At 42.1% G+C, this 24,645-nt stretch overlaps 1 protein-coding gene across 1 annotated transcript in view; it reads left to right on the top strand.

Annotated features, from left to right (window-relative positions):
• Positions 1-24,645, top strand: part of LOC118796496 (atrial natriuretic peptide receptor 1-like) — a 73,227-nt gene that overhangs the window by 13,397 nt on the left and 35,185 nt on the right. Inside the window, exons 5-7 of the mRNA XM_036555404.1 lie at positions 10,843-11,030; positions 13,107-13,220; positions 20,392-20,527. Of these exons, the coding sequence (XP_036411297.1) occupies positions 10,843-11,030; positions 13,107-13,220; positions 20,392-20,527 (438 nt within the window). The remainder of the gene's footprint in view (positions 1-10,842; positions 11,031-13,106; positions 13,221-20,391; positions 20,528-24,645) is intronic.

Genomic DNA, 24,645 nt, shown 5'->3' with positions numbered 1-24,645 from the left:
GAACAGGTTCCATCTACATCTGAATTTCCTAGAATACATCTGTTCCGTCTGATATGCATTTGTGTACGCACACACACGCACGTATGCACACACACACACACACACACACTGGAAGTTGCTCTGGATAAGAGCATTTGCTAAATGACAATAATGTAATGTAAGACCAATAATGTAATGCCTTCATCAGTAGAAGACTTCTGGCATTCATTAGAGAAGGATATAAATGTGGAAGGGTTGGAGATATTTCCCTGCATTTATACTTTTACAGAAAATAACACTGCTGCTTCCTCACATCAATATGGGAAATGCCATGCTGCACTGGGAAACAGAGAAAAACCATTCTGCCTTCTGTTGCTGAAAGAAAAAAATGTAACAGTGCACTATTTATACCACTTGCTTGGAAATGTAGTGCTTTAATAATCATAGTATTTAAATTGAATGGATACACTTCAGCATGTTCTATTGTGCTGGAAGTCATTCTGGATAAGAGTGTCTGCTAAATGCATGTAATGTAATGTAATGTATTAGAGTGGACATTTGTATCTCCCTTAAAACTCTTTCAAATACACATATAGGTAACAATTTTGGAGGTGGGGGCATGGACTGAGTGTGAATACAGGGTGTGTTTTCCAAAATATGCTTGATTTCTTTCACATTTGAGGAGAAATTTACAACAATGTTCATCCATTGTTTATCAGAATGTCATTGAATTGTGTCTACTATGGAGTACGCCTGTTGCCCACTCCGGTTTTGGTCTTCAGTCCCTGTGAAATGGCACCAAATAAGACCAGGGCACAGAGATTTCAGAGGGATTGATTCCTGCTCAGCAGGGCTGCCCAGCAGTTGAGGTTTATGAGTTTCATACTACAGCATGCTGTAGTGGAGTCTTGCCTGTTTCCTGATGTGTAGCCGGTGCCTTATTATGCTTAACACCAGTGAGACAAATCTACCCGGGTGAGTTCCATTAAGCCAGGGAATTAGACTCTATCCATTAAACAGCCCCAGGTAGAATTACAACCTAAATTGTCAGCCACAAATGGAAGAGATAGATTTTCAAACCAAAAATAACTAACCACATTTAGATTCCTTACGGGCTAAGTCATATTTGCGTTGTCCAGCAGTTCATCACGGGTGAAGCTCTTTCGGTCACTGTCTACGGGGAGGCAAATTTCCAGTTAATCACCCTTCAGCACAAACCTCTTTAACTACAGGAGGAAAGAAAGTGACCAGCTCCCATTGGAGAGAGTACTGGAACAGTAATCGACAGCTGATTATGCCGGGACATGATTGTCAGCGTCATACAATGGACGTACAGCAGGGGAGTAAGTGACACAAATGGCCTATTAGTTTGTTAGGCGCTCGGCAAAACAACGCACATTTATTCTGTGTTATTGTTAAACGAATGGATCTTATTGTTTGTCGAGCGACCAGTAGAGCGTAACTTAGGGAGAGGCCCACCGGATAGTGCTCAGCAGATAGGGTCTCTCACACTGAGTGATTTATGACATTAATATAATTCCACCAGCGCGAAAGGAACGCGAACCTCCAAATCATTCGGCAATCATTCTGCTATTCTATAAGCTTTAATAAAAGCAGCCATCTGTTGCATGGGGAGTTTGAACACACACTCAGGGGCCCTGAGACGGCGATCTCTGTAATTGCACCTTTGTCATGTGTGTGCTTTGCTCTGTAGGAGGGGTACTAAGACCTTGTGATGGCCATCAGTGGTCCTGATTCTGGGGGGGGGGCTTCAAGAAGGTTTTTCCCACCCTCCTGTGATGGGAGGGAATGTGGATCAGGCCAAAAATCATTGCAATTGGCTGAATTTGGTGGTAAAGTGCTGTCAGAGGGGCAACGTTTGCCACTGTGTCCCTGCAGGACTAGTTTTGCTCAAACAAGGAAAGTTAAAATCTCAAATCAAGGTCAACATCATGCATTAGTTCATCAGCAGTTCTTTGCTGTGTCGTGGCACTCTCAGCTAATAAACCATGTTTCCCTCAGTTACGCACAACAGAAGCCATGCACAGAAAATGACAACAAGCTACAAAATAGCAGCACCAGATGTCAAAAGGGCTTCATGAAATAAACCACAGATTGAGAACAGGACAAACAAGAAAGCAAAGAATTAATTCCAGCAGTAAAGTGATGTTACTGTGCTTATCCCCTACTTTCCCTCACAGCGTCTCATTGAGTTTTTTTTTTTAGCCATTTATGCCATTAAGATCCAGAATTTTACACCTTCATTACAGTAAAGGATTATTTCTCAACAAAACTCTAACATGTAAATGAAAGAAACTGCGAACTACAGTCTGACAATGTCAAAATAAAAATGTACTAATCATGTAGTTAAAAAGAACCTTCTAAGCTAATTTCACAATTTTTAACTCATCCACCAATCAGTGACCAATGAAATAGCAACACTTGCTTTGCATCACATCACATATTTTTAATTTTCTGACTTTGGTATGATGTGCACACATGTCCCTTCCCTCTGCATTCCTGCAGGAGGTGTGAAGCATGACCAATGCAATCCCCTGATACATTTTCATCTAGACAATGGCTAATTTTCAGCCGAAATGGAGGATAGATATAAGTCACAGGGGCTAGAGGGTGTTATTGGGAGGTGTGACCCCTGGCCAACATATCCCACCCTACCCTGGGGGGTAATAGAGCCAATTATGTTCTGCTGATGCCGACTCTCTGTCATTGTTAGCTAATGATATAGCCCAGACTCAAACGTGCAATGTCTTGTGCTGTAGGGCACTTAAAAAAAGCCTGTCCTGGTTGGCCAAGGGTGTTTTGATGAAACAAGCCTTGTACACACTCACATTTTAATTGTATCAAATATGGCGTTTCATACCCATTTGATCCTAATCCTGTTTTTTATCATTTTATCATTTTTGATGCCTTTGTAAACAGCTTCCAAAACTTACCAGAAGTTCTTTCTCAAGCTTAACCTTGTTGTTGAAATTACATTAAATTACATTACATTGATTTAGCAGATGCTCTTATCCAGAGTGACTTCCAGCACAAAAGAACAGAAGTGTATCCATTCAAGTTGAAAGAGCAACAGTGTCAGACCAGGCTAACAACACTCCCAGACCAGTGAGTATAAGCATAACACCATTCAAGCCCTACCCTAAGTTAACTTGTGCAACCTGACTAGACAGTAGAAGGCAAGTATACTATCATTACATCAGTCACTAGATTATGTTTATATTTTGCCTATTCTCTTACTGGCTGGCCAATCTGAAATGTCGGTGTGATTGCGGGGAAAAACAGCCCGGCCATGGCCCAAGACCGTAGAGTCATCATGGAAATATTTGCCTGGGTCCTGTTCCCCGAATTGAGCCCTGAATGCATTAGTCATGCATGTTTGCAGTGGCAGGCTTTAATCAAGGCTGCTGACGGGCAGCGCCTGGTGGGTGTCAGACCAACCAAACCCCCCCCCCGCCCCCCCCCCCCCTCGACACCCCCTCTCTCACCGCAGAGGGGAAAGGACTCTCCGCTGCTAATGAAGTCTCTCCTCACAGATTCCGTCCTCGCCATATTTTATTCCATTAATTCACACTCGCCGTGTGTGGACATGTCAGAACACGACGGGCGTTTGAGAGGTAATTGATATTGCAAATAACAAATTTCGTTTAAGGTGCATATAGAACACCGTGTCAAGCCATGCTCTTTGATCCCAGTACTGTACAAGGTACCCTCTGCTGTCTTGCAGCCCTCAGCTGTCTGAGCTATCCTGTGAGCTGTCTCCTCTTTGACAGGGATTGCATTTTAAACTGGATTCATTATTCTGTGTGACAGACATTTGACAGACAAGTGATGGGGAAATTGGAGAAAATATTAATAAACCTGACTGCCCTGCACATGGATGATTGGCTGAGGGGGGCAGGAGGAAAAGATAACTTCAGATTCTATATGAAAGGGACTTCAGGAGAGAGGTGGTTTCATCAACGCAAAGGCTAATGAAGGACAAGCTGATTGAGGCACGTAGAAGCCAAACGCTTGTTTGCGTCACCTCATCGCTCCCTGTCGCTATGGTTTCCAACTGACCGCACAGCCACACTGAACCAGGCTACCCACAAGGCCATGCGGTATCTACCCTCTGTTTTCCGCTCACCCCCCCAATGGTGTCAGTTAAATATTAATCCTGCAGCCAGGCATGAAGGATGATGGAAGGAAGGAGCAGGGGAAAAAATGTTTTAAAGCTATGGGCTCAGCCTGACTACACACCAGCCACACCAGAACCAGTTCCCTAAAGTTCATGTTTGTGTCTCTTGAGAATATCTATATAAAACCTTTGTATCCATTACATTACATTATTGGCATTTAGCAGACACCCTTATCAAGGTTACATTTTTGTTTTACATTTTACCCATTTAGGTATGGATATATACAGCTGGATATTTACTGAGGCAACTCTAGGTTAAGTACCTTGCCCAAGAGTACGACAGCAGTGCCCTTGCAGGGAATTGAACTGGCAACCTTTTTGGTTACAAGTCCTGCTCCTTACCACTATGCTACACTGCTGCGCAAAAACAGCAGAAATGACTTATCATTTAACTGTTAACTGTAACATGTAACTGTTGTATAGATATTTCACATAAATGATTAGATGAACTGCTTGAATGCTTTTGAATAGAGTCACTGAGCTACAATTATTCGCCTAATTAACTGTTAACTCAAACAAGCAGAAATTTTCTACAACAGGTGATACGAAGGGGGAGTGTGTTACTGAACAAGGAGGGACAAATCACAGTTATTCATTTGTAGGATTTGTTTAATAAAATTGCAGATCCTGACATTCTCTAAAAATAGAAACTTGAAAACATTTCAAAGGCTGGCAGTTTTTTAGTCTTTTATCAGCTTTTTACCCAAATGAATGAAAATGTGATAGGTGAATACTCCTTAATAAGGCAAAGAAAAAAACACACATGTAAATATATATATAAATATATAACTAATTCGTATTCCATTGTACAACAGCCTATCAGCCTATCCATGTATAATTATGCAACCACAATTATATGCAAATAAAATTGTGAGTACTCAATCTGGATGCTGTTTGTCATGATTGTAATTGCACATTGTACAATTTGAACATAGGCGCTGGCCCCCCAAAGCAATTCCTCTATTTGATTAAGCCTTTAGTCTCTGACCTGCTTGGAGAAAAGGACTCAATAGCTGCAGATAGTTCACCCATAAGTTTGCATTACTTATTCATTAGACTGCAAGGAACACAGAGAACGGTCCTTTTTTTTGTTTTGCTGAAAAAAAAACGGCCTGTGGGCTGTTTCACAGCGAACGGTCTTGGTGAGTGAGTGCGAGGGAGAGAACACCAGATGCGACAGTGAAATTGATCTGTCGGCAGCCCTTAACCCGGCAGGCCTGTTCTCACAGTAACAGTCAAAGTGTTTCATCACCCAGTAGCCTCACCAGGCAAATGGTGGTGAGGAAGCGGTAAGAGCAGGGATAACTGGAACCAAAAGACTGGAATCCAGGGTGGGTTTGGTGGCAGAGTAGCACAGTGGTTAAGGAGCAGGACTCCTAACTGAAAGGTTGCTGGTTCAATTCTCCATGGGGGTGCTGCTGTACCCTTGGGCAAGGTACTTAACCCACAATTACCTCAGGAAATATCTAGCTGTATAAATGAATAACACTGTGAAAACCTGTAATTGATGGATGTTGCTCTGAATAAGAGCATCTACTAAATGCCAGTAATGTAATGTCCATTCCTAGAGACTACCCAGAGTCTGAGACAGTTGCTTTTTAAATGGATTGACAGGTTACCTCCACTAGCAGTCAGTCTTCAGTTGGTTAAGTTTCTTTTGTGCTTTCACTTTTGTTATTTCTTTTGTCTCTTTGAGAGCACTGAGTACAGGGTTGTCTGAGTGAGAAAATCACAAGCTAGCTCTTGCGTATTGTCATGTGGGAGATTGATTAGGAATTACGGGTCTACACTGTGTGTATCGGCACTGAACTCTCTGCACAGTGCTGGCTGCACAGCAGGTGTAAACATAAATATTGATCTCCCCAATTTGCCATCTTTAGCAAAACGTTTTACTGGGGAATAGTTGAGAGGTACCCTGCATTTTAAAAAAGGCCTAAATGTTTGTGGGTTTGAAGAGCGTTTGCAGTTGTTCAGCCAATCAGATTAAAACACTGAGACAGGTGAAAACCAGCTCATTTTGCAACCCTGCGAGAAACGTACTGCTCTGTACAATTTGCTCCACTGTTAAAGAGGAAGCCGATTTTTCACATTGAATGAGTTATTGATCTAACCCATTATTTTTGCTATTGTTCTGCACCTGGTTGCACACCCTTCGCCCATGATCCCGCCTCACACAGCTCTGCTTGGGGAGAAGCGGTGCTTTAACTAATGGCATCCTGCCGCAGGTGTAGAGCAGTCACGCTAAGAACAGGGTACAAGACGCTGCACAGATTCCTTGCATAACTGAATCTGAAGAGGAAAAGAACTTCTCATCTGGGCCACCTCAGTATTTTCTCACCTGTTATAATCGTTTGCAGCCTGCGGATGTTTGCAGCACAATCTGTTTTGGAAATGCAGTGGCATCATTAGTTCCCTTATGAGGGTGTGGATCATCTTTTCCTGTTTGATACGCCCACCAGGAGACTGTACCATCTATTCACTGACCTGGGGTCAGCTCTTGCCATGCTCATTGAGTGCTGATGTCGGAGTGGCATTCACAGGGATTGCAGCGACATCTACCATGAATGATCTGAAAACAGCTCTTCCTCCAGTGGAGATAATAGTTTTCGGATCATTTTTGCAGTGGGGCTCCTGAATTCAAGGAAGCAGGAAAATGGCATGCTGAATTGTCAATAGAAGTCTGTGATCAATGTGCTCTCCTGTTGATTGTCGATATCAGCCCTTCAGACCTGCGCTCAATATGATGTGCGGTCAGTGGTTAAGCGGCAGCCTCATTAGGACGTGAAACTTATGTTGGTTTGCGCCATTCCTGGGCTCGTTACAACCATCCTTGCCGTCTGATTGTCCCTTGCGATATAGATGGACCCTGATTGGTTCAAAAGTGATTCCACTTCGCTTGTACCCTCTTTGAGCACACCACACAGCTGGCAATATTCTCAGTCATTATCTTATTTTATCACTAGCAGTGAGTGCCCTTTCACTCCCTTTTTTTTAGAATATCATTAGTTTGTGTTTAGGTGTTTTCTCTTGTACAGGGAATGAGATGCGGAGTGTGTAAAGCTGTTAATGAGAATGACGCGAAAACTCTGGAACACCTGCTGGTGGGCCCCCGTGGGTTGCAGGTTTGGATCAGAGGCATGCTTCTGAAAGGCATTTTTGATGTTGTGTGATGAAAAAGAAAACTCAGCTAAAGTGTCTATTTGGAAATGCCTAGCATTTTTAAATCGGCTTTGCCCTGGCCTTTGACCTACTTTGTACTCGTTATGTGTCCAAATAAATAATAAATTTGCAAGCTTTGGTCTGATTGGGTAATTTGGCATATGACAGATTGCCTTGTGTCTCATTGGAATTGCTTTGTGGTTTTAGGCTGTCTTTCATCTGAAATGATTAAGGGGGAATACACTCTATTTAAGGTTGGAAGCCTCTGCCTATTTCAGTGGGTTTAGGGCAGCTATAGGTCCCCCCCCCACATGCACACACACACACACACACACACACTTGTCTCCAAAAAATCTAAATTACTGTGTGGTGTTTTATTGATAATTTTCACAAACCTAAGAGTGTCCTACAAAGTTGTGTGATTGTATTGTGTGCACAAATATGTGTTCCCGTAGTAACGCTTTTAAATCTTAGAGAGTGAGTCCAATGCAGGCTCTCTGGGTAAATATGCATTTCATTATCTGAGCATTTATTCTTGGTGTGCAGTGTAAGCCTCCTCCAATGACCTTTGATTTTACTGTGATGTGTCTGTCTGTGTGTGTATTGGAGGGGGGTTCTCTGTATTGGGATTTCTTCTTAATGTCTTGCAGATGCAATTAAAGGACAATTCTGGTAAAAAACGTTTGATGTGTTTTATGGATCAAAGTACCTGCATGCATAATTTAGTATTCTGGACCATATCCTGAAAGGTCCTGTAACTATAAACCTAAAACAGTGTGCTAGTGGTGCTGGAATGTTATTATGCCCCCTGGGGATATTCTCATCCACCTCCTATTATTAGCTGAAGCTGTCTCACACAATGCCTCCTGCACAAACAACTGTGTCAGGTCACCTGTTCTTTACTCTCTGTGCTTACCTGTGTGTGCCGTATTGGCACCAAATGTGATGGATGGTCTGTCAATTGCACCCATTTGCGTGGATTGCCCATAGTGTCTGTCTTGGTGGCTTTTGCTGTAGTTCTCTGTCAGATTGTCTCATTATCTGTTGCTATTTTTATGTGATGTAAATATGTGCAGTGGTGGAACCGTCTATATAAGCATAGTCATATGTCCTTGTTCCTTGTACACAGTCACAATTGCAGTTAAAGGAGGGGTAACCAGGTTTCAACAAGTCACAGCTGTCTTTCAGAACCAACCTACGCAAAACTTAAATATCATAATCATTTATTCATTTTTAGTCATTTTAATGAATTTATTCAGTCAAGCAAACGTGTGAAAACAATCTTTACCCTGAATACGTTTGATGGGTTTCTACTAAAGAGCTGATGGAAGTCACATTACCGAAAGGTGCGATCTGAAAGACTTCTTAAGACCGTGAGAGATTGTTAAGATTACATTCGTGACCCGCGGCAATTAACCCTCGGCAGATCGTCAAACCCGGAAGAGAAGCTATCTCGGTAATTACTAATTACCGTGCTGGTTGACCCTGTGCGTGTTTGTGCCTGCCGCGCTTGACACGGAGGAGAGCGGACGCACCGCTGTTTCTCGGCGATTATTATTGCTGGCCAAGCGCGCGTTTCTGCGTCGTTATCGGCAATCCGGGATCCGGCTCCACCACGGAGAGGAAATGTGGGTGGTGCGATCACACTTTCGTCTGGTTGTCAGCCTGGTTACTGTTACTGCACGGAGCGTTTATTTTGAAATGTTGTGATGTTATCCTGTGATGTACCGAGCCATCTTTTCGCCAGGTTGCGTAGTACAAACAAAGCCAGCTGGAAAAATAGAAACACGTACTGGAGCGCAGATTAACAGGCTTTCCCCAATTCAGTTCATTTCTGCGTAGCTATATCTGTATCCCTTTAGAGCTGTTTTTTTTTTTTTTACCTGATTACATTCTTGTCATAAGAAATAGTGTGTTTTTACTTTTGATCTCCTCCCTGACCCTGTGGTGCACTTTGTCACAGGGCTGTTGTGTAGTTGATAATGTCGAAAATCTATTACTATTGCTAGCTGTTCTACTTTAATCTGTCTCTTAACTCTGTCTCTTATGCTAAAATTGTTAGTGTTGGTCCCGCAACGCTAATTAGCTGTGGTGTAGTTTGAGCAGAAAAATAAAGCATGGTGCAGTGACATGCTGGTGAATTACTGTCAAAGCCGGGCTTCAGTATCCAACTTTGTAAAGATTAAGACTGTTCCCAGTTTGTACTGTCCAGTCTTTCCCTTGGCCCACCTAAAACTGGAAACCATATAATTGGGGAAGGTGGCTTTGAGATTATAAAATATATTCAATGTGACCATATTGTGGTTTGTTGACCCCAGTTCTGCAGATTTGTTCGTTAGCACTGTATAAGGCTAGGACAAAAAAGAAATTTCCACTCGAAGAGAAGGGAACAAATTGCATCAGAAGGTAATTTACCCTATCCAGTGCTTTGCTCAGTTTTTCCTTTTGCTAGTACATTTTCCCAATTTATGGAAAGATCATTAAAACCACACCTTATTAATGTTTCCATTTACACACATGCTCTTTTGATGCTGTCATGGAGATTAGTGTTGAAAGTACTGTGCTATCTTCTCCTGTTGGCATATACTTATGATAAGGTGCCAGTCATTTTCCCCAAGCACTTTAATTAGGTTCAATGAGGCTTAAAGGAAACTTTAAAGTGCAAATTTGGCTACATTTAGGCTTTTCTTATCACTCATTCTCTTTTGGTTGTGCTCGCCTTTCTTAACCATTCACATTCAACTATGTTGTACTGGTCCAAATCCTCTTTATTAAGCCAAGTCTCAGTAATGCCAATTACATCATTGCAGACCTCATTTAAACAGCATTCCAGCCCTACAAAATATGTTTTTTACACTTGAATTCAGACATTTTAAAGTATCATTTGACTGGAATCTCAGGGCCATGAGGGACATTACAGCCAGACTGATGGATACAGTGACTGTGGCTGGTTTTGGAAAAGAAATCAAGAATCTATTTCTCTTGGTGTTATATGAGTATTGGTAGAGATCTTAATTCCTTGGCTTCCTCCTTTCGCTTAGCTGGACCACTGTTAGGAAAGTTTATTATCATGATCATTTTTGAAGTAGTTAGATTAGACCCCAGGAATTTTGATCAGGCTGTTGTGTAGGCTAATAGTTGGAGTGCTGGTGTTTGAACCTGAGGGTCATTTGTTCACATTTCAGCTGGGACACTGCACCTGTATCCTCAGCAAGAGTTGTAAAATTACCCCAGACGACAGCATCTGCTAAGAGAAGCAATAAATCTGATGAATAATAGATTTATTCTTTAGATTCAGATAACACACAGGATGGCGATGCACTGCTGAGCGGTAATTTTGAGTTCCTTTGCTGATGGATGCTTGGAGTGGAAGGAAGAAAGATTGGTGTCATCACCTGGTGTATTTGCAGTATTCGGAGGACTTTGCTGGGATTGCCAAGCTGTGTCAGCCCGGGTGGTGATCATAGTTTTGTCCCTCCCCCTCCCTCTCCTCCCCCTCCCCACAGTGGTGTACGTGTGTTGCGTGTGGGACACGTTCCGGCAGCTGATGATACATTTCCGGAAGGCTGGCCTGCCGCAGGAGGAGTATGTGTTCTTCTACATCGACGAGTTCGGCCTCAGCCTGGACTCCCGGCCCGCCCGGCCCTGGGCCAAGGGGGACGCCGACGACCCCATCGCCAAGGAGGCCTTCCAGGTGAGGTGGGTGGGTGGGAAAAGCTCTCTTCAGGTTTATTTAACCCTTATGGCAGTCGTGAGTGTACATTCAGAATTATATGGATTTTAAAATTTTCAAAATTGTCATAAGCATAAGATTACATATCTTGATTCTACAACAATTGATGTCTGATGTAGGACACCCCTGTTGATATGCAGTGATAATGTGTCTTTTGCGATCTTTATTTCATGTAGGCACGTTATTAGGCAGAAATTAGCACATAGGCTAAGCTAATTTTGCTGCTTCGTTATGGAGATGATGACAGATTAACCCTCTTAGGGCCCTGATGAAGCTGCAGCAACGCTGAAATACTGGTGCCATCCTTGGTGGCAATTCAGGCGTGCAACCTTCTATCCCATGGTTCTTCATATTACAGAGTGACATGCTCTGTTGAAGACTCTTGAACGAATTGCCACAATGACAATGACCATGACAATCTCTGCGATGGTCGCTTTTTCCAGCAATTCTCAAGACCTGGTTCCACCGGTGTCCTACTTGTGCCCACCTAATCATTATGTATTTGGCTGTTGCGGCCTCAGTCTAAAGTACATTGTGAGTGGATGAAACAATGAAATACAGAAATTGCTTTTTCGTGTAAAAGCAGTTTCAGTTTGTTCCGATGCCCTAGCGTGGGCCTTTGCCACATGTCCCCTCGGTCAGAGTTTGTCCAGCCAATTTGTAGTTTGACCTGAAAGAAATTGCAAAAATAATTGCTTTCTGTTTTGCCTTATCTCCCCACACCTTGCTAAACAACATAGAGGTAAGTAGAGGCAGAAGTGCGGATTGATCCGTAAAGCTGTGCAGTGGGCCTTTCTTTAGTGGGGGGCAGTTCTGGGAACAGTATACTTCAATTTCAAGTCAGCAATGTTACCACATCAACCATCAGGTTGTTAGGAATTTCGTATCTCTCAGAAATGAGGATACTAACAACAAGCAGTCACCCATAACGCTTGACATATGTAAATTTGACTGCATATAAGCGCCCTTAAAATAAAAAAATATATAAACATAAAAAAATCAGAGGTGCATAAATGTATACAGAAGAAATAATTACTGTATTTATAAGATGTAAAATAATGTAAATTGTTAATGGGGGATATTTTCATAAACGAATGGCTCAAGAATAAAATCCCTGTTATGTAAAATCTGAGTTGCATAAAATCCACAGCGACTTCCAAAACGTAACCCTTATGTAACTCATGGACCCTCTGTACTGAGCTTTGCAAAAGAAATGAATGCATGTGACATTAGCCTCTGCTGTTTGCAATGTGTCCAAAGAGTTCATTGCCATCTTCACCAGAGGTGTGTTTGTGGGCCTCAGCCCTCCTCCCTGTATAAAGTCGTGTAGTTTTATCCTGTAATGTATTTGCCTTGTTAAAGAGTTGAGGGGGTTGCTGAGTGTGACAGTGCCAAACGGAATTAGTGTATGTATTGTTTTATGAGTGGAATGGTGGAGGTCTTAGTGGGCGGTCCTTGACACAAGAATGTGGTTTGCATGACCAGCTGTGAGATAACAAGCAGCCATTTTGGAGGTGGGGGGAGTTTGCGGGGGGGTCATGAGCTCAAATCCAGAGGAAGACAGCGATGAAGACAAATGGCAGTGGGAAGGTGGAGAGGGAGAGTGGGAGTGGTGGGAGTTTTGTTTGGACATTGTACATCATCCAAAAAACACCCTAAATAAACAGACAACTTTATTGAGCAGGAGGCTGTAAAAATGTGACTCTCAGAGAGACAGAAAATGCTTACTGTAATTTATTTTTACAAGTGGTTGTTTTCAAGGCCTTGATCATTCTTAATGTGTCTGAACTACATCTTGGGATGGTGATAGACTATCTCTGTACCCATTAGGAACTGTATAGAACTCATATTGGACTCAGTCTTATGAGAGGCTGTTTTCACACTGAAGTGTAAGGACGTTTATATTTGTGATGAAAGCGTATAACCCATCATATCTGATCAGTGACATATCTTCATTCTGAGACACTTCATTTACCATTGCTATGATGGCATGGCCTGACCTATGAGTCTGTCTGTTTGTCTGTTTAATCCCCTCAGAGTGTGAAGATCTTGACATACAGAGAGCCCCAGAACCCTGAGTACAAGGAGTTTGTGAAGGACCTGAAAGCAGATGCCAAGAGGATGTTTAATTTCACTGTGGAAGACTCGCTGGTAAGTAGGAGAGGGAAAGAGAGAAATCAAACATTCGAATCCAAAAATGTGTTGTTTTTGAGTGTTTAATACAGTAAATACTTCAATTACAAAAAAAGTACAGAAGATCTTTAGCAGCACAAATGAAACCGAACAATACACCACTAAAAGAAAAAAAACAATTGCTATATTAGTGCTGGGTGCTCAAAATCCAAAAATAAAAGCTTATCTTCAATTCTGGCACATTCAAAGCTCTCTGTTAGCATGGTGTAACAAGAATGGTTTTACATTTTTCATTAAATTCAAGCAGATTGTCATTTTGTGCAATTTAAGGGCAATGCAAAGTAGAGAGGGACTGGGGAAAAAGAGGGGGAGGGAGAGAGAAAGAGAAAATGGCAAAAAGGAAGGAAAGGGGATTGGTAGGGTGGGTATGCAAAGACAGTGTGATAGAGAGAGCATGGAGAAGAATGTGGGAACAGTGTGATGTAGGGGTAAGGAGCAGGGCTCAAAGTCCAAAGCTTGCAGGCTTGGTTCCTAGGTGGGCCACTACATTTGTTCCCTTGGGTATGGTACCTAACTCCAGTTGCCTCAGTAAATATCCACGAGTACTTATATAGCATGAAGCTGCTCTGGAGAAGAATGTCTGCTAAACAAACATTATGTTATGTGACGTAATGTGATGAGCTAATTACCAGACAGTTGCTGGGTCAGTCCCCAGGTGGTGCTGCGGTTGTACCCTTGAGCAAAGGGACTTAACTGAAGCTGCTTCAGTGAAAATCCAGCTCTGTAAATGGATGACATGTGAAAATGTGATCAACAGTACACAAAGGAATTAGACAGTGAAGGTAATGTTCTGGATGACATTCACATGTGAGAACTGTGCGGAATGACAATCCTATTGAAGGAGCAATCATCACAGTTAAATTTCCAACGGCCTTGAGTTTTTTCATTTCAGAAGACACCCATTAAGACAAGCAGCAATAATAACTTAGAGAAATCTGTATTTTTCAATCACATAAAAACCATGTACTCTTAAACTTGACAGCTTTAGTTAGTTGGGAGTTATAACCAATTTAGTAGTGTTACAAAACAATCAAATCCATGCTGATGTCTACACCTGTTCATTGAATAGTCTTGTAGTTATTGGAACAAGTCTCTTTCATGCTTTTTCCCGTATATGTTTCCCCATTTTTTGGAATTGCCAATTGTGTATATTAGGCTTCTCTCACCTCAACAACCAGTGCACTCACGCAGGAGTGCTGGGTGCAGTAAATGCAGTCTGCTGATACACTTGCACATCAACCGCGACTATTTTCGCAGTACAAGTACACCCAGTGCACTTCAGTGAGCTAAGGTTCCTCAAAGAATGAGAATTGTTATACCACACCCCCTCATTCCTAGTGAGGGCCAGCAATTTTATTGTCCAGTTTGAATTGATCCGAGGTCTCGCAGAATTAAGGCAGAACCTACAGTAAGGGCACTTTGCATCATATATATATCTGTAGAAGATGCATGTAGTCCAATGTGTTCAATGTTTAATGAAAAAATAGTGGGAATCTGAGATCTTGAAATGTAGTGGTACCCTTTGGACATTTTTTAATGGGATTCACAAAACATATCTCAGAGACATATGGTTTGATCTACCCACTTGCTGTGTGAAAATGGGTGATGATATTTGTGACTCCACAGGATGCCCAAACAGGGCTTGATCTGTCCCACTTGGTGAGAAAGAGAGAGAGATTGGGGGGGGGGGGAGGGATGCGCAGCATCTCTCTGTTTCAAACGGACAGAAAGAAAAAAAGAGGTGCGTTGACGCGCTCATCTGAGCTCTCCAGGTGACTTGCCGAAATGTCAACCAGAAAAATCCCCTGCTAGCCGCCATTAGCCATCTTCAAAGACGCCCAAAAATGGAAATGGAAACAAACAACCCCTCTTTCCTCTTGGAAGTCTAAATAAGGAGGATTAGAGCTTGAGGAGTGAGTCAGGAGAAAAACTGATACCTCACTGTTCCTCTCTTTTTTTGGCAGAGGGGACTGTGGGTAAGGGCAATGCACTTTCACCTCATTCTCTCCAAAACCCTTCACAGGGTGAAGGTTGAGGCTGAATGAAACCTGTCATTTTACCCCTTGTCTGACAACCGCTCAGATGTAAAGACAGTACAAGTCACTATGAGTCTACTGAGGTACTGCACTTAGTGAAAGACTAAAATTGGGTCTGAGGGGATTTTTCTAGTCAAGGTCAGTATTTTACTTTTGGTTTAATTTTGCCAGGTCATAACTCCAAGGGGAAATTTAAAGAATAATAAAGGGGAAATGAACTATAATTGCTAAACCCCCTGAAGACTTTTTGATCAAATCTGAAATTGGATGGGTCTCCAAGCTTGCACATTTCACATGGAATGACTCGTGTACAGTATGATTTAATGTAAGGGCTGTTTAAAAAAAATCCAGGAAACAGGCCTTTTCAACAGACCCACGGACCAGTGGAGGATGATGCAGTGACGCACTATGAAACCTGCCAGTTTCAAAGAGTTTTAAATAACTCTCCCTTTGTCCTTCTTTTCACTTCCTCATCTTGTTTATGCCTTACAGATGCATTATTCACTCTGCAGACATTGGCTGGAATACCCTGCCGAAGTGTGACATCAGGTTCCCTAGCAACAGAGACTTTGGATCCAAAACAAGTGCTAAAGATTGACGGAATAGATTATGTCTGTTAATCTGTTAATCACGCATATTGTTTGTTTTGTTTTCCATATGTGAAATTTAGATCATGCACGCGTAATGTCATGTTCTTTAATTACTACCCATTACTCAATTTCTTGGCCAGCTGCATTTCAGCTCAACTTTAGGGTTTCTGACTTGAGTTGCTTCCTGGTGAACCTTATTCTGTCAATGTATTACAGCAATTTTCAGCCATAACTAATGTTTGTGTTTAAATCCTCCTTACCTGCATGACAATATGAAGAGCAAGTCACCTGTTTATAATTAATTTGTATTCACACTTTTTAAAAACACATATCACATGTATCATTACTTGCTAATTATTGAGTTGATGAATGTGTCCTGGATGTATGGGTTGGTGGTTTGAATATGTCACATTTATTGCCAGAAAACTTAGTTTCCTCAAGTAAAAGTTTAGGGTCAGTACCGTCGCTTTATGAGTATGTATGATGGTCTGGACTGTGACCACAGAATATAAAATGATGCTTTTAAGATTCTGTCAGTCATTTCGGCTTTTTGATTCACCTGCTGCTTTTTGTCAGCTTGACCATCACACGTGTACGTGTGAAGACGCAGTTCGGGCCCTGGTAGTCTGCTGGAACACGCAGATGTAAAATAGCTCCTACCTGGAACGTTCATGGGTTATTGTCCAGAGCTAAGATGCGTTGTTGCGTAAGTGCTGTTCAGAAATGGGCATAAGTGATTCCTATTCCATGTTTTTAGCCGTGACAGCCGGACAAAATAAAGAAATAAATAACCAATATCAGCACTATCCCTGCTGCTTTGTCTCCGGGTTCCCTGATTTAAATGAACCTGGCAAAAGTTCACAGACCTGCAGCGCACAGCTGCGTTTTATCTAAAACCTCTAACCATGGGTAGGTGACTCACTTTTAGCGCGCAGGTTCGTGCGGACACCGGTCCCTGCGTTTTTAGAGCCCTGTTATAAAAAGTCCTGCTGAGTGCTGCATAGATGCGGGGCTCCGTGTGTAACGGCCGCAAAGCTTTCATTTCCTCCCGCCGCTGCTCGCAGCGTGGCCGCCGCAGCTGTCTTTGTTCGTTCAAATCTCGCCGGCCGCAACTCGCACTAGCCGCGGAGTTCAATTAGTCCCTCTTGTATCATGTGAAAGCAGGAGAGCAGGGCAGAAGGGAAGAGGATGATTCATCCTCCACCGTTGCCTCGTTAAATTTCGGACAGGGAACAGATAGAAAATGCAATGCGACCTTCAGTATTTAAGTGCACTTTCCCCGTATTCAGTCTGCACCTCAACCTACTCAAAATGCACCTGCTAATTACACAAACGATTAACTGATGCTCTGCTGAATTAGTGTGCTAATAGGCTCAACATTGTCAAAAATAAATGCTCAAATAAATAAATAATTACACACGCATGCATTTGTGAGCATTTACATTAAAGAGTGAAAGCTTTCCATTCAGCCTTTAGGATCTGGGACTCATTTGTAAATGTTATGCTAATAACGTCTTTTTACATGACGTTTGTGGTAAAAAAAAAAAAATGGCTGATAAACCGAAATGTGCTAATGCAAGGAGGAACTGTGTTCTGTTGTTCTATTAACTTCATAATGACTGGATGACTAGTTTTAAATGTAGGTGGTATCTAAATTGGTAGATAGCAGGTCCATTCATTATCTCGGGTATTCTTAGTTAAGATGACATCATTGAGTGGGAGTTCTTGGCCACATCTGTCTTGCTTCGAGCTTTTTACCACTGAGATTCGTATAAGCCGCATCCTGAAAAGTTTTAGCGTGTGAAGTCGGTGCGCTTCACCTGAACTACCGTTGCCGAGGCTTATCCCCTGGAGAAAGACACAAAATTGGCGCTAGATTGGTGCCGAGTGCTGTCGAGAGCGGGGCTCGCCGAGGCGTAAAATGAGAGACACGGGCGGCTGAAGCGCCCGTCGATTAGAGGGCGCTGGGCTAGCGAGAGGGTATGGATAATGACGGGTTGTGTACAATAACATACGGCTCCAGTGAGCTCAGTCTCCATTTGTGCTCATTTGAGTCTCTATCCATCTCTCTCTCTCACCTCCTGTCACCCTGTCTCCTCCTGAGTCTGTCCTTCTATCTGTGTCCATTGATCTGTCTGTATATCTGGTTGTTGATCTGTCTGTATCCATATATGTACTGAACTGTCTTTATTGGCTGTCTATCCTTGTCTATGTATCTGGCGGTGTACCATTTGTCTGTATGCCTTTCTATCTATCTGTGTTTACAGACTTATCTTGGTAGCTAGCAACATAGTTACCTGTATTCATTCCTCCTTCTTCAGTACCTCTGGTGCTCTGATTGTCACTGGTGTCAGCAGGGAATGATGGAATAAGTCAACAGCAGAGCTGCCCGAACCACAACTGCAGTTTCTATGACAACCTCACTTTTGTAGTGCCCCCTTTTTAATTCTTCTTTTTTTCCCCCCTGTCTATATTCTGTCTTTCACTTGTATAGTAATGACACAGTCAATGTAAAAGGGACTTTAGTGTTTGTATCGCAGTGTCCTAACTGCTTGCCTACATGCCTTTGTATCCGTGTCTATTAACCACTCAGTGTGGCTTGAGTCTTAGCTGTAAATCCCTATTGTTATTCCAGGGGAAATTAAGCAATGTACCCTTTGTCAAAACACCCTTGTGGCGTCGGCTAATAGAGCCGAAAGGAGGCTGCTGCCGTCAGCAGTTTCTCTGAGAAAGAGCTGGCACAAACACATGCGGTCAACTGTGTAAACGAATAGGAACAGGGGGGATGGTAAGACCTGAATGAGAACAGGCAAAAGAGAACAGGAAAGAGGGGCTGTCCTCTCGCTGAAGACCTCAGCAGTGATCTTACCTGCCCAATGGGGCTTCGCTAAGCAGACCCCCCCACACACACACACAAACACACACACACACACACACACATACATTGGCTTGTCCCTGTATTGCTCTGTCCCCTTGTTCCATACCACAGCTCCTCACACCTGGGCCCATAACGGAAGCGTGCTCAGTGGCTGGGCCTTTGAGACCGAACAGCAGCCATGAATGTGAGAATGGAAATTTGCACTCTGATGTAATTATCATGCATAAGGGACTGATGTCCCTTTAATCAATGTTTTTGCATCAGCTTGTGGAGGAAACATAGTCAAAATATGCTCTGCAAAAAAAGCACACATAGACAGCACTTTTCAAAAAAGGCTCAGGTAATTAAAATGTTTCATCAAACGTACAATTTTGTACCATGATCCTTGGAATTACCGTGATGCATGTGTGCATGTGTGTGTGTGTGTGTGTGAACATTGAGGTGATGTGTTTTCGGTGTAAACAAATATGGACTTGACAGTTTAAAATGGGTAATTAATGCAACAGAAGGTGTTTATTTTCTTGAAGAAAGACAGGCTGACAAATTTCCTTGGAAGAGATAGTCGCTGGACTGATGGTTCACCACATGAGAATAAACAGCTTTTATCCTTGTATTAAATGAGGTTTCTGGCAAGATTTGGAAGTCAACTGGTTGTCAGTGATAGTGGGAAATGTTGTTGGTCAGACAAAATGGGTTATGTCCCTGTGGGTGAGCTGGGTCAGGCATGGGTACCCATGTCCCCATAGAGAGAGAGAGAGCAGGGCACCCCCTTAGCCAGGACCCTACCTTACAACATGTGTGTGTGTGTGTGTGTGTGTGTGTTGGCCAAATAGAAGAATGAAAAACACTATAGCTGTAAACTTCAAATTTGTTAATCTGTTAACCCAGAGTCCACTGCTGGAATCATCAATGTCAATGTTTAAAGATAAGCAAGTCATAGTGCAGTACTTTGAGAAAAAAAAAACCTTTACTGGTGGCTAACTAAAGGCATGATGCATACACCATTTTGAGATACAGGCTAATTACTGAAGTTTAAATGTGCATACATATATACAGAGTGGGGGCGATATAGATATATATTTTCAAATATATTGAATTTATTGATTAAGTGGTCCTAAATGAATAGTGTAGTCAAAAATATGGGCAGGCACATGAATTCAACATCATCATAACAAAATAATTATTCTGTAAAAAAAAAATTAGTTCAATGTTATGATCTGTAGCTTTCCTTTCCTTTTTAGTTCATTTCTGATACAAGTACAGACCCATCATTAACTTGGTGCTCTGAAACTCCTCTACCTCTCTTCCGGTGTATTAGAGGCCTAGCCTATTAGCTGAAATAGATGTTCAAGTGGAGAGAGAGAGACAGAGAGAGAGAGAGAGATGGAGGGAGTGGACTGGGAGAAAATACCATAAAAATAAAGTAGGCAGAAAAGGCGCAAAGAGTGAGGGTTGAATCAGAATCTTGGAATCTGAGGCAGAGCGAAATAGATGTGTCAAGAGAAAGAAAATGAGGGATGAGCAGAGGGACAGAGAAGTGAGAAAAGGAGACTGAAGCCAGGGTAAGTGGAGTGCAAAATGGAGGCCCGAAGTAAGATCAATTTGTCTCCCACCGCCTTCCGCAGATGAACCTGATCTCCGGCGGCTTCTACGATGGAGTGATGCTATACACCCAGGCCCTGAACGAGACCATCGCACGGGAGGGGGGGATGCCGCAGGGGAAGACTGTCACCAAGAGAATGTGGAACCGCACCTACCATGGTGAGTGAAGAATCACTCCCCCCACCCCTCATCCCCCGAGGCACACACTGAATGGATGGGCACAAAAGGTAGCTAGATGACATTCTAGACATGCATTAGCATCGGCCAGATAGAGCTGTAATCTAGAGTTAAAATTTTACATATTACAGAAATTTCAGAATAGCTCTTAGAATACATACCATTGATTTCAATGGATGGTCCTAGTCTAGCAAATTTGTATGTATGGTTTATAACTGTAGTATTAAGTAACAAGTGAGTTTTAGCATAGATTGTATCATGAGGTTCCAGTTTTCATTTAATTAAGGTGTTTTATCGCACAGTTAAAATGATGGCATATGATGAGCCAGAGCTACTGTGTTTGAGAGGGTACCCAGTGTCTGTAGGACTGTAAAGGAATCGCTCTGCTTGGGGGCTGGAGCAGATGCTTTGAATGGAAGATTCTGTAAAGACATGAAAACAGGCCAAAAAATTGTGATCACTTATTTGACTCTTTGACTTTTCCTGTCCTGTGTTCTTTGTACAAGACTGCTAAAATCTGAAACCATGTTTAGTCATTAATGTATGTTACATACCATTAATGTATGTTACATACCATACATAATGTATGTTACCTGTGTGAACCTGTGTGAACCACTAAGGTAACCTTTCTACAAGAAAACAGAGGTGAAAACTCTTAAGTCAGCAGTCCAAACCCTCCACTCTAGCATAAAAAGCCATAAAAAAGCATACAAAGCCAAAGAACCAAATCATCTATGTCAGTGCTCCGTCTCCTTAGCTGTTGTGTTTTTGTTTTCCTTGCCCATGTGCTTTTGTTTTCCTTGTGTTTTAGTCCTGCCCCGCTCCCCACCCGGTCTCCGCCCACCTGATTGCCTGCACACCTGCTTCCCATCCCCTCGTCAGCCCTGCCCTATATCTTCCCTGCTTTTCCCTGTCCTGTTGCTAGTTTGTCACAGTGTGTTTCTCCTGTTTTGTCCCCGCCGTTTGCTTTTTGCTTCTGTCTGCGTTGTTCCTCGTTTTCGACCCTGCTCGTATCCTGACCTCATTTTTGCCTGCCACCTTGCCACGTTCTCCTGATTGCCTGCCATGTCCGGTTCCCGACCCTGCCTGCTCCGGTTTCCGATCCTCGTTCTGTCCATGGACTGCCTTCCGGTTTTCGACCCTGCCCGTTTCTGATTAGCGATCTGCCTGACGATTTCGTTAAAGACGCTCGGAACCTGAAGCTCCCGTGGTCCGCGCCTGAGTCCTTGCCTGAGCCTTGACAATCTAATCTAATCCAAATAATATAAATGCAACATTGTTAAGACTTGTTATCAAGCAAGAAATAAATGCAAAATAATTTCAGCATAATGTTACAAACTGATGCTGTTTCTGCATTGCCACCTCTGTAGGAATATAGTAATTATGTTGTTCTGCACTATCACATGGAGAAGGCCATTTGCAAGATTGAACACCCTAATTGTTACCACACTATATAATAGCAACGTATTTTGCAAGAGTACTAATTTGAAACAGAGCCTTATTGAGGACAATGGCATTTAAAGAATTTAGCTCTTTCATGAATTGGTGGGAAAGATGAGAATTCTACTCAGTTTTAGCTTTTGTGTAAAGAGTTACTTTGTCACAGTCTTTTGAGAATGGATCAAGGCAGTTGAGGAACTGTAAAAAATCTGTGAGTTCTACGGACTCACAGATTATAACTGCTAATAATAATTGTTACAGTTCACTTTACTTTCTTGGCCATCAATCTTAATAAGAGGATATATTTTACATGTCATTCAATCTAGAATGCTATTCACTGTTCCAGCCAGGAGTCAAACCAGCAGCCTTCAATTGACAGTTTCAGTTCTATAACCTCTGCTCCACATTTCCATCTTGGAGGAGGAACACAGCACTGTAGGATCCCAAAGAAAGGGATGAGGTGCCAATGTGTCCAAACCAGGTTCCCTTAGGGCTCAGAAATAAAATACCTGAGAGTTAGCTGTGTTTGTGTGTATATGATGCAAGTTTGTATCTGTGTGTGTGTGTGTGTGTGTGTGTGCACGTGCGTGTGTGCGTGTGTGTGTGCGTGCATTAAAGAGATGACATCTGTGTACCATTTTAAAGCAGATGCCTTAAACAGATTCAGATTGGTCGTTGTGTTGTGGTCTGCTCTGGTGGCTTTGATATCTCTCTCTCAGTGCATTTCCCCTCTCTCTCCAGTCACTCTTGTTCAGTTTTATTATCTCCATTTAAGTGTACCTTTCCATTACCGGTCCGCCTCCAATTCCAAGTAGTTATTCCTCTTCTTTGTGCTGTTTTATATTGCCTTAGCATTAGCAAAGCCAGCGTATCACGAGTCCCATAGTAAACACTTCAGAAAGAGTGAAAAAAGCACAACAAACAAGAGCAGGAAAAAATGGCTTTCAGACCTGCACTCTGCTGAAGGACAGTGTGTAAGAGGTTTACACTGCAAAGCCATGATAATGCAAAATGCAGTACATTAACATCTTGATATCCTGATATTTTGCTTGTAGGTGCCTGTCTATGTGCGATGCTGTGCATCCAGCCCCTCCAGTCTCCATCCCAAACGTCCAGGAGTTTTACATTTGAAAGATTTCACATAACATTTTTGATATTGTAGAGTACATCTCTCTCCGTGGAGTATTAGTGAGGGCTGTGATCAGAGAGTTGCTTTTGGCTGTGTTCTTTTGCCAGTACTTTATTTCGCTACTTAGGCACCTTAGTCCAGGGTGAGTTACGATGCGTAATGTTTTAACAGTTACAAGTACAGTATCCTGCGAGATCGTGTAGTGTGATAGGGCATGGACATGGGTATGGGCCTTTGTTTAGCTATCATTTCTTTAATCTTGACATTTTTTTCCTAGCCGTACAATTTAGCTGTATCAGGCTGTATTGCCTGAAATGTACAAAGAAATCGTCAGAGTTCCAAATTCTCTGCTGATTCCAGCTAAAACTTTGTGTATAGTGTGTACTACAGTATATCAGTGTAAATTTTTCCCCAACTTTTTGATATAGAGGGTCTTAGTCCAATTTACCAAAACGTGTGTTATATTTAAATACATTTTAGTCATTCTGTCATAATTTCAGTCAATTAAACATTCAGTCAATTAAACATCAGTTAGTTTAAGAGAGCTACAAACATCATAATTTTGTCACATTTTAGTCACAGAAATTAGTTAAGTAATTCAGACAAATTAAATTATAAAACCAGCACACAAAGTAAATGAAGATCAGAATCCATCACATTTTAATCTGAACTCATTAAAATTATTCAGCAATATCAGCACAGTCAGGTACTGAATCACGTTATTTATGCAAGGATAATGGATAATAATAAAATGGATTGTAATAGCCAAAAGAAGAATAAAAGGGTAATTCTTGTGAATGACACCATTTACATTTTAACAAGAACAAGCGATGATATGATATCATTCATTCCTTTGCCTGGCAAAGCACACTTTGCACTCAGCATGTGGGTCTTCAGAGAGTTGTTTAATATACTGTAAGTGTCTGATGTAGAGAACAAAACAAGCCAGTTCAGAGGGTCATATGAAATAATCTGTATTACTCACCCTATTTATACAGCATTTCTCTCTGTTCTTTCAGACGTATATTTCCTCCATGCACACTTACACGTACATCATAAATTATATATGTCTGTTCTCCTGCCCGCTTGGGGCTTCCACCTGAGGCTTCCCTCAGGTGACCTTGTGCAGGTATGTTGTTTTTTTTTTTTTGAATATTAAAGATACCATTTTGTCCTCTCCACACCTCAGTGCAGGTGCACCAGACATTTGTGTAGTGCATTATAGGCTTGTGTCCATGGCATTAAAAATGCACCAAGATGAAAAACTGTGAACAATCTATCCAGCTAATTTTCCAAGTAGTCGGAGCCTGTCGTTTCCATGCCATGGCCGCAAACTTCTGCTCGGCAGTTTGGCACAAAACAATCTAACAGATGACGATAACTGGATGGAATGCCTGGCATAATCAAGAAAGCTACAGCAGTGTTTATTCTTGTGAGCTGAAATTGCACAGCCAGCTATTGTTTTGTAGAATTTTCATCAATACATTGCAGAAGACAGTAGTAAAATAAAATTACATGCAGGAGATAATTG

This window comes from Megalops cyprinoides, chromosome 21 (genome assembly GCF_013368585.1).
Source record: "Megalops cyprinoides isolate fMegCyp1 chromosome 21, fMegCyp1.pri, whole genome shotgun sequence".
Classification (NCBI taxonomy): Eukaryota; Metazoa; Chordata; class Actinopteri; order Elopiformes; family Megalopidae; genus Megalops; species Megalops cyprinoides.
Note: the sequence above shows the minus strand (reverse complement) of the source record. Positions and strands in the feature narration are given on the sequence as shown.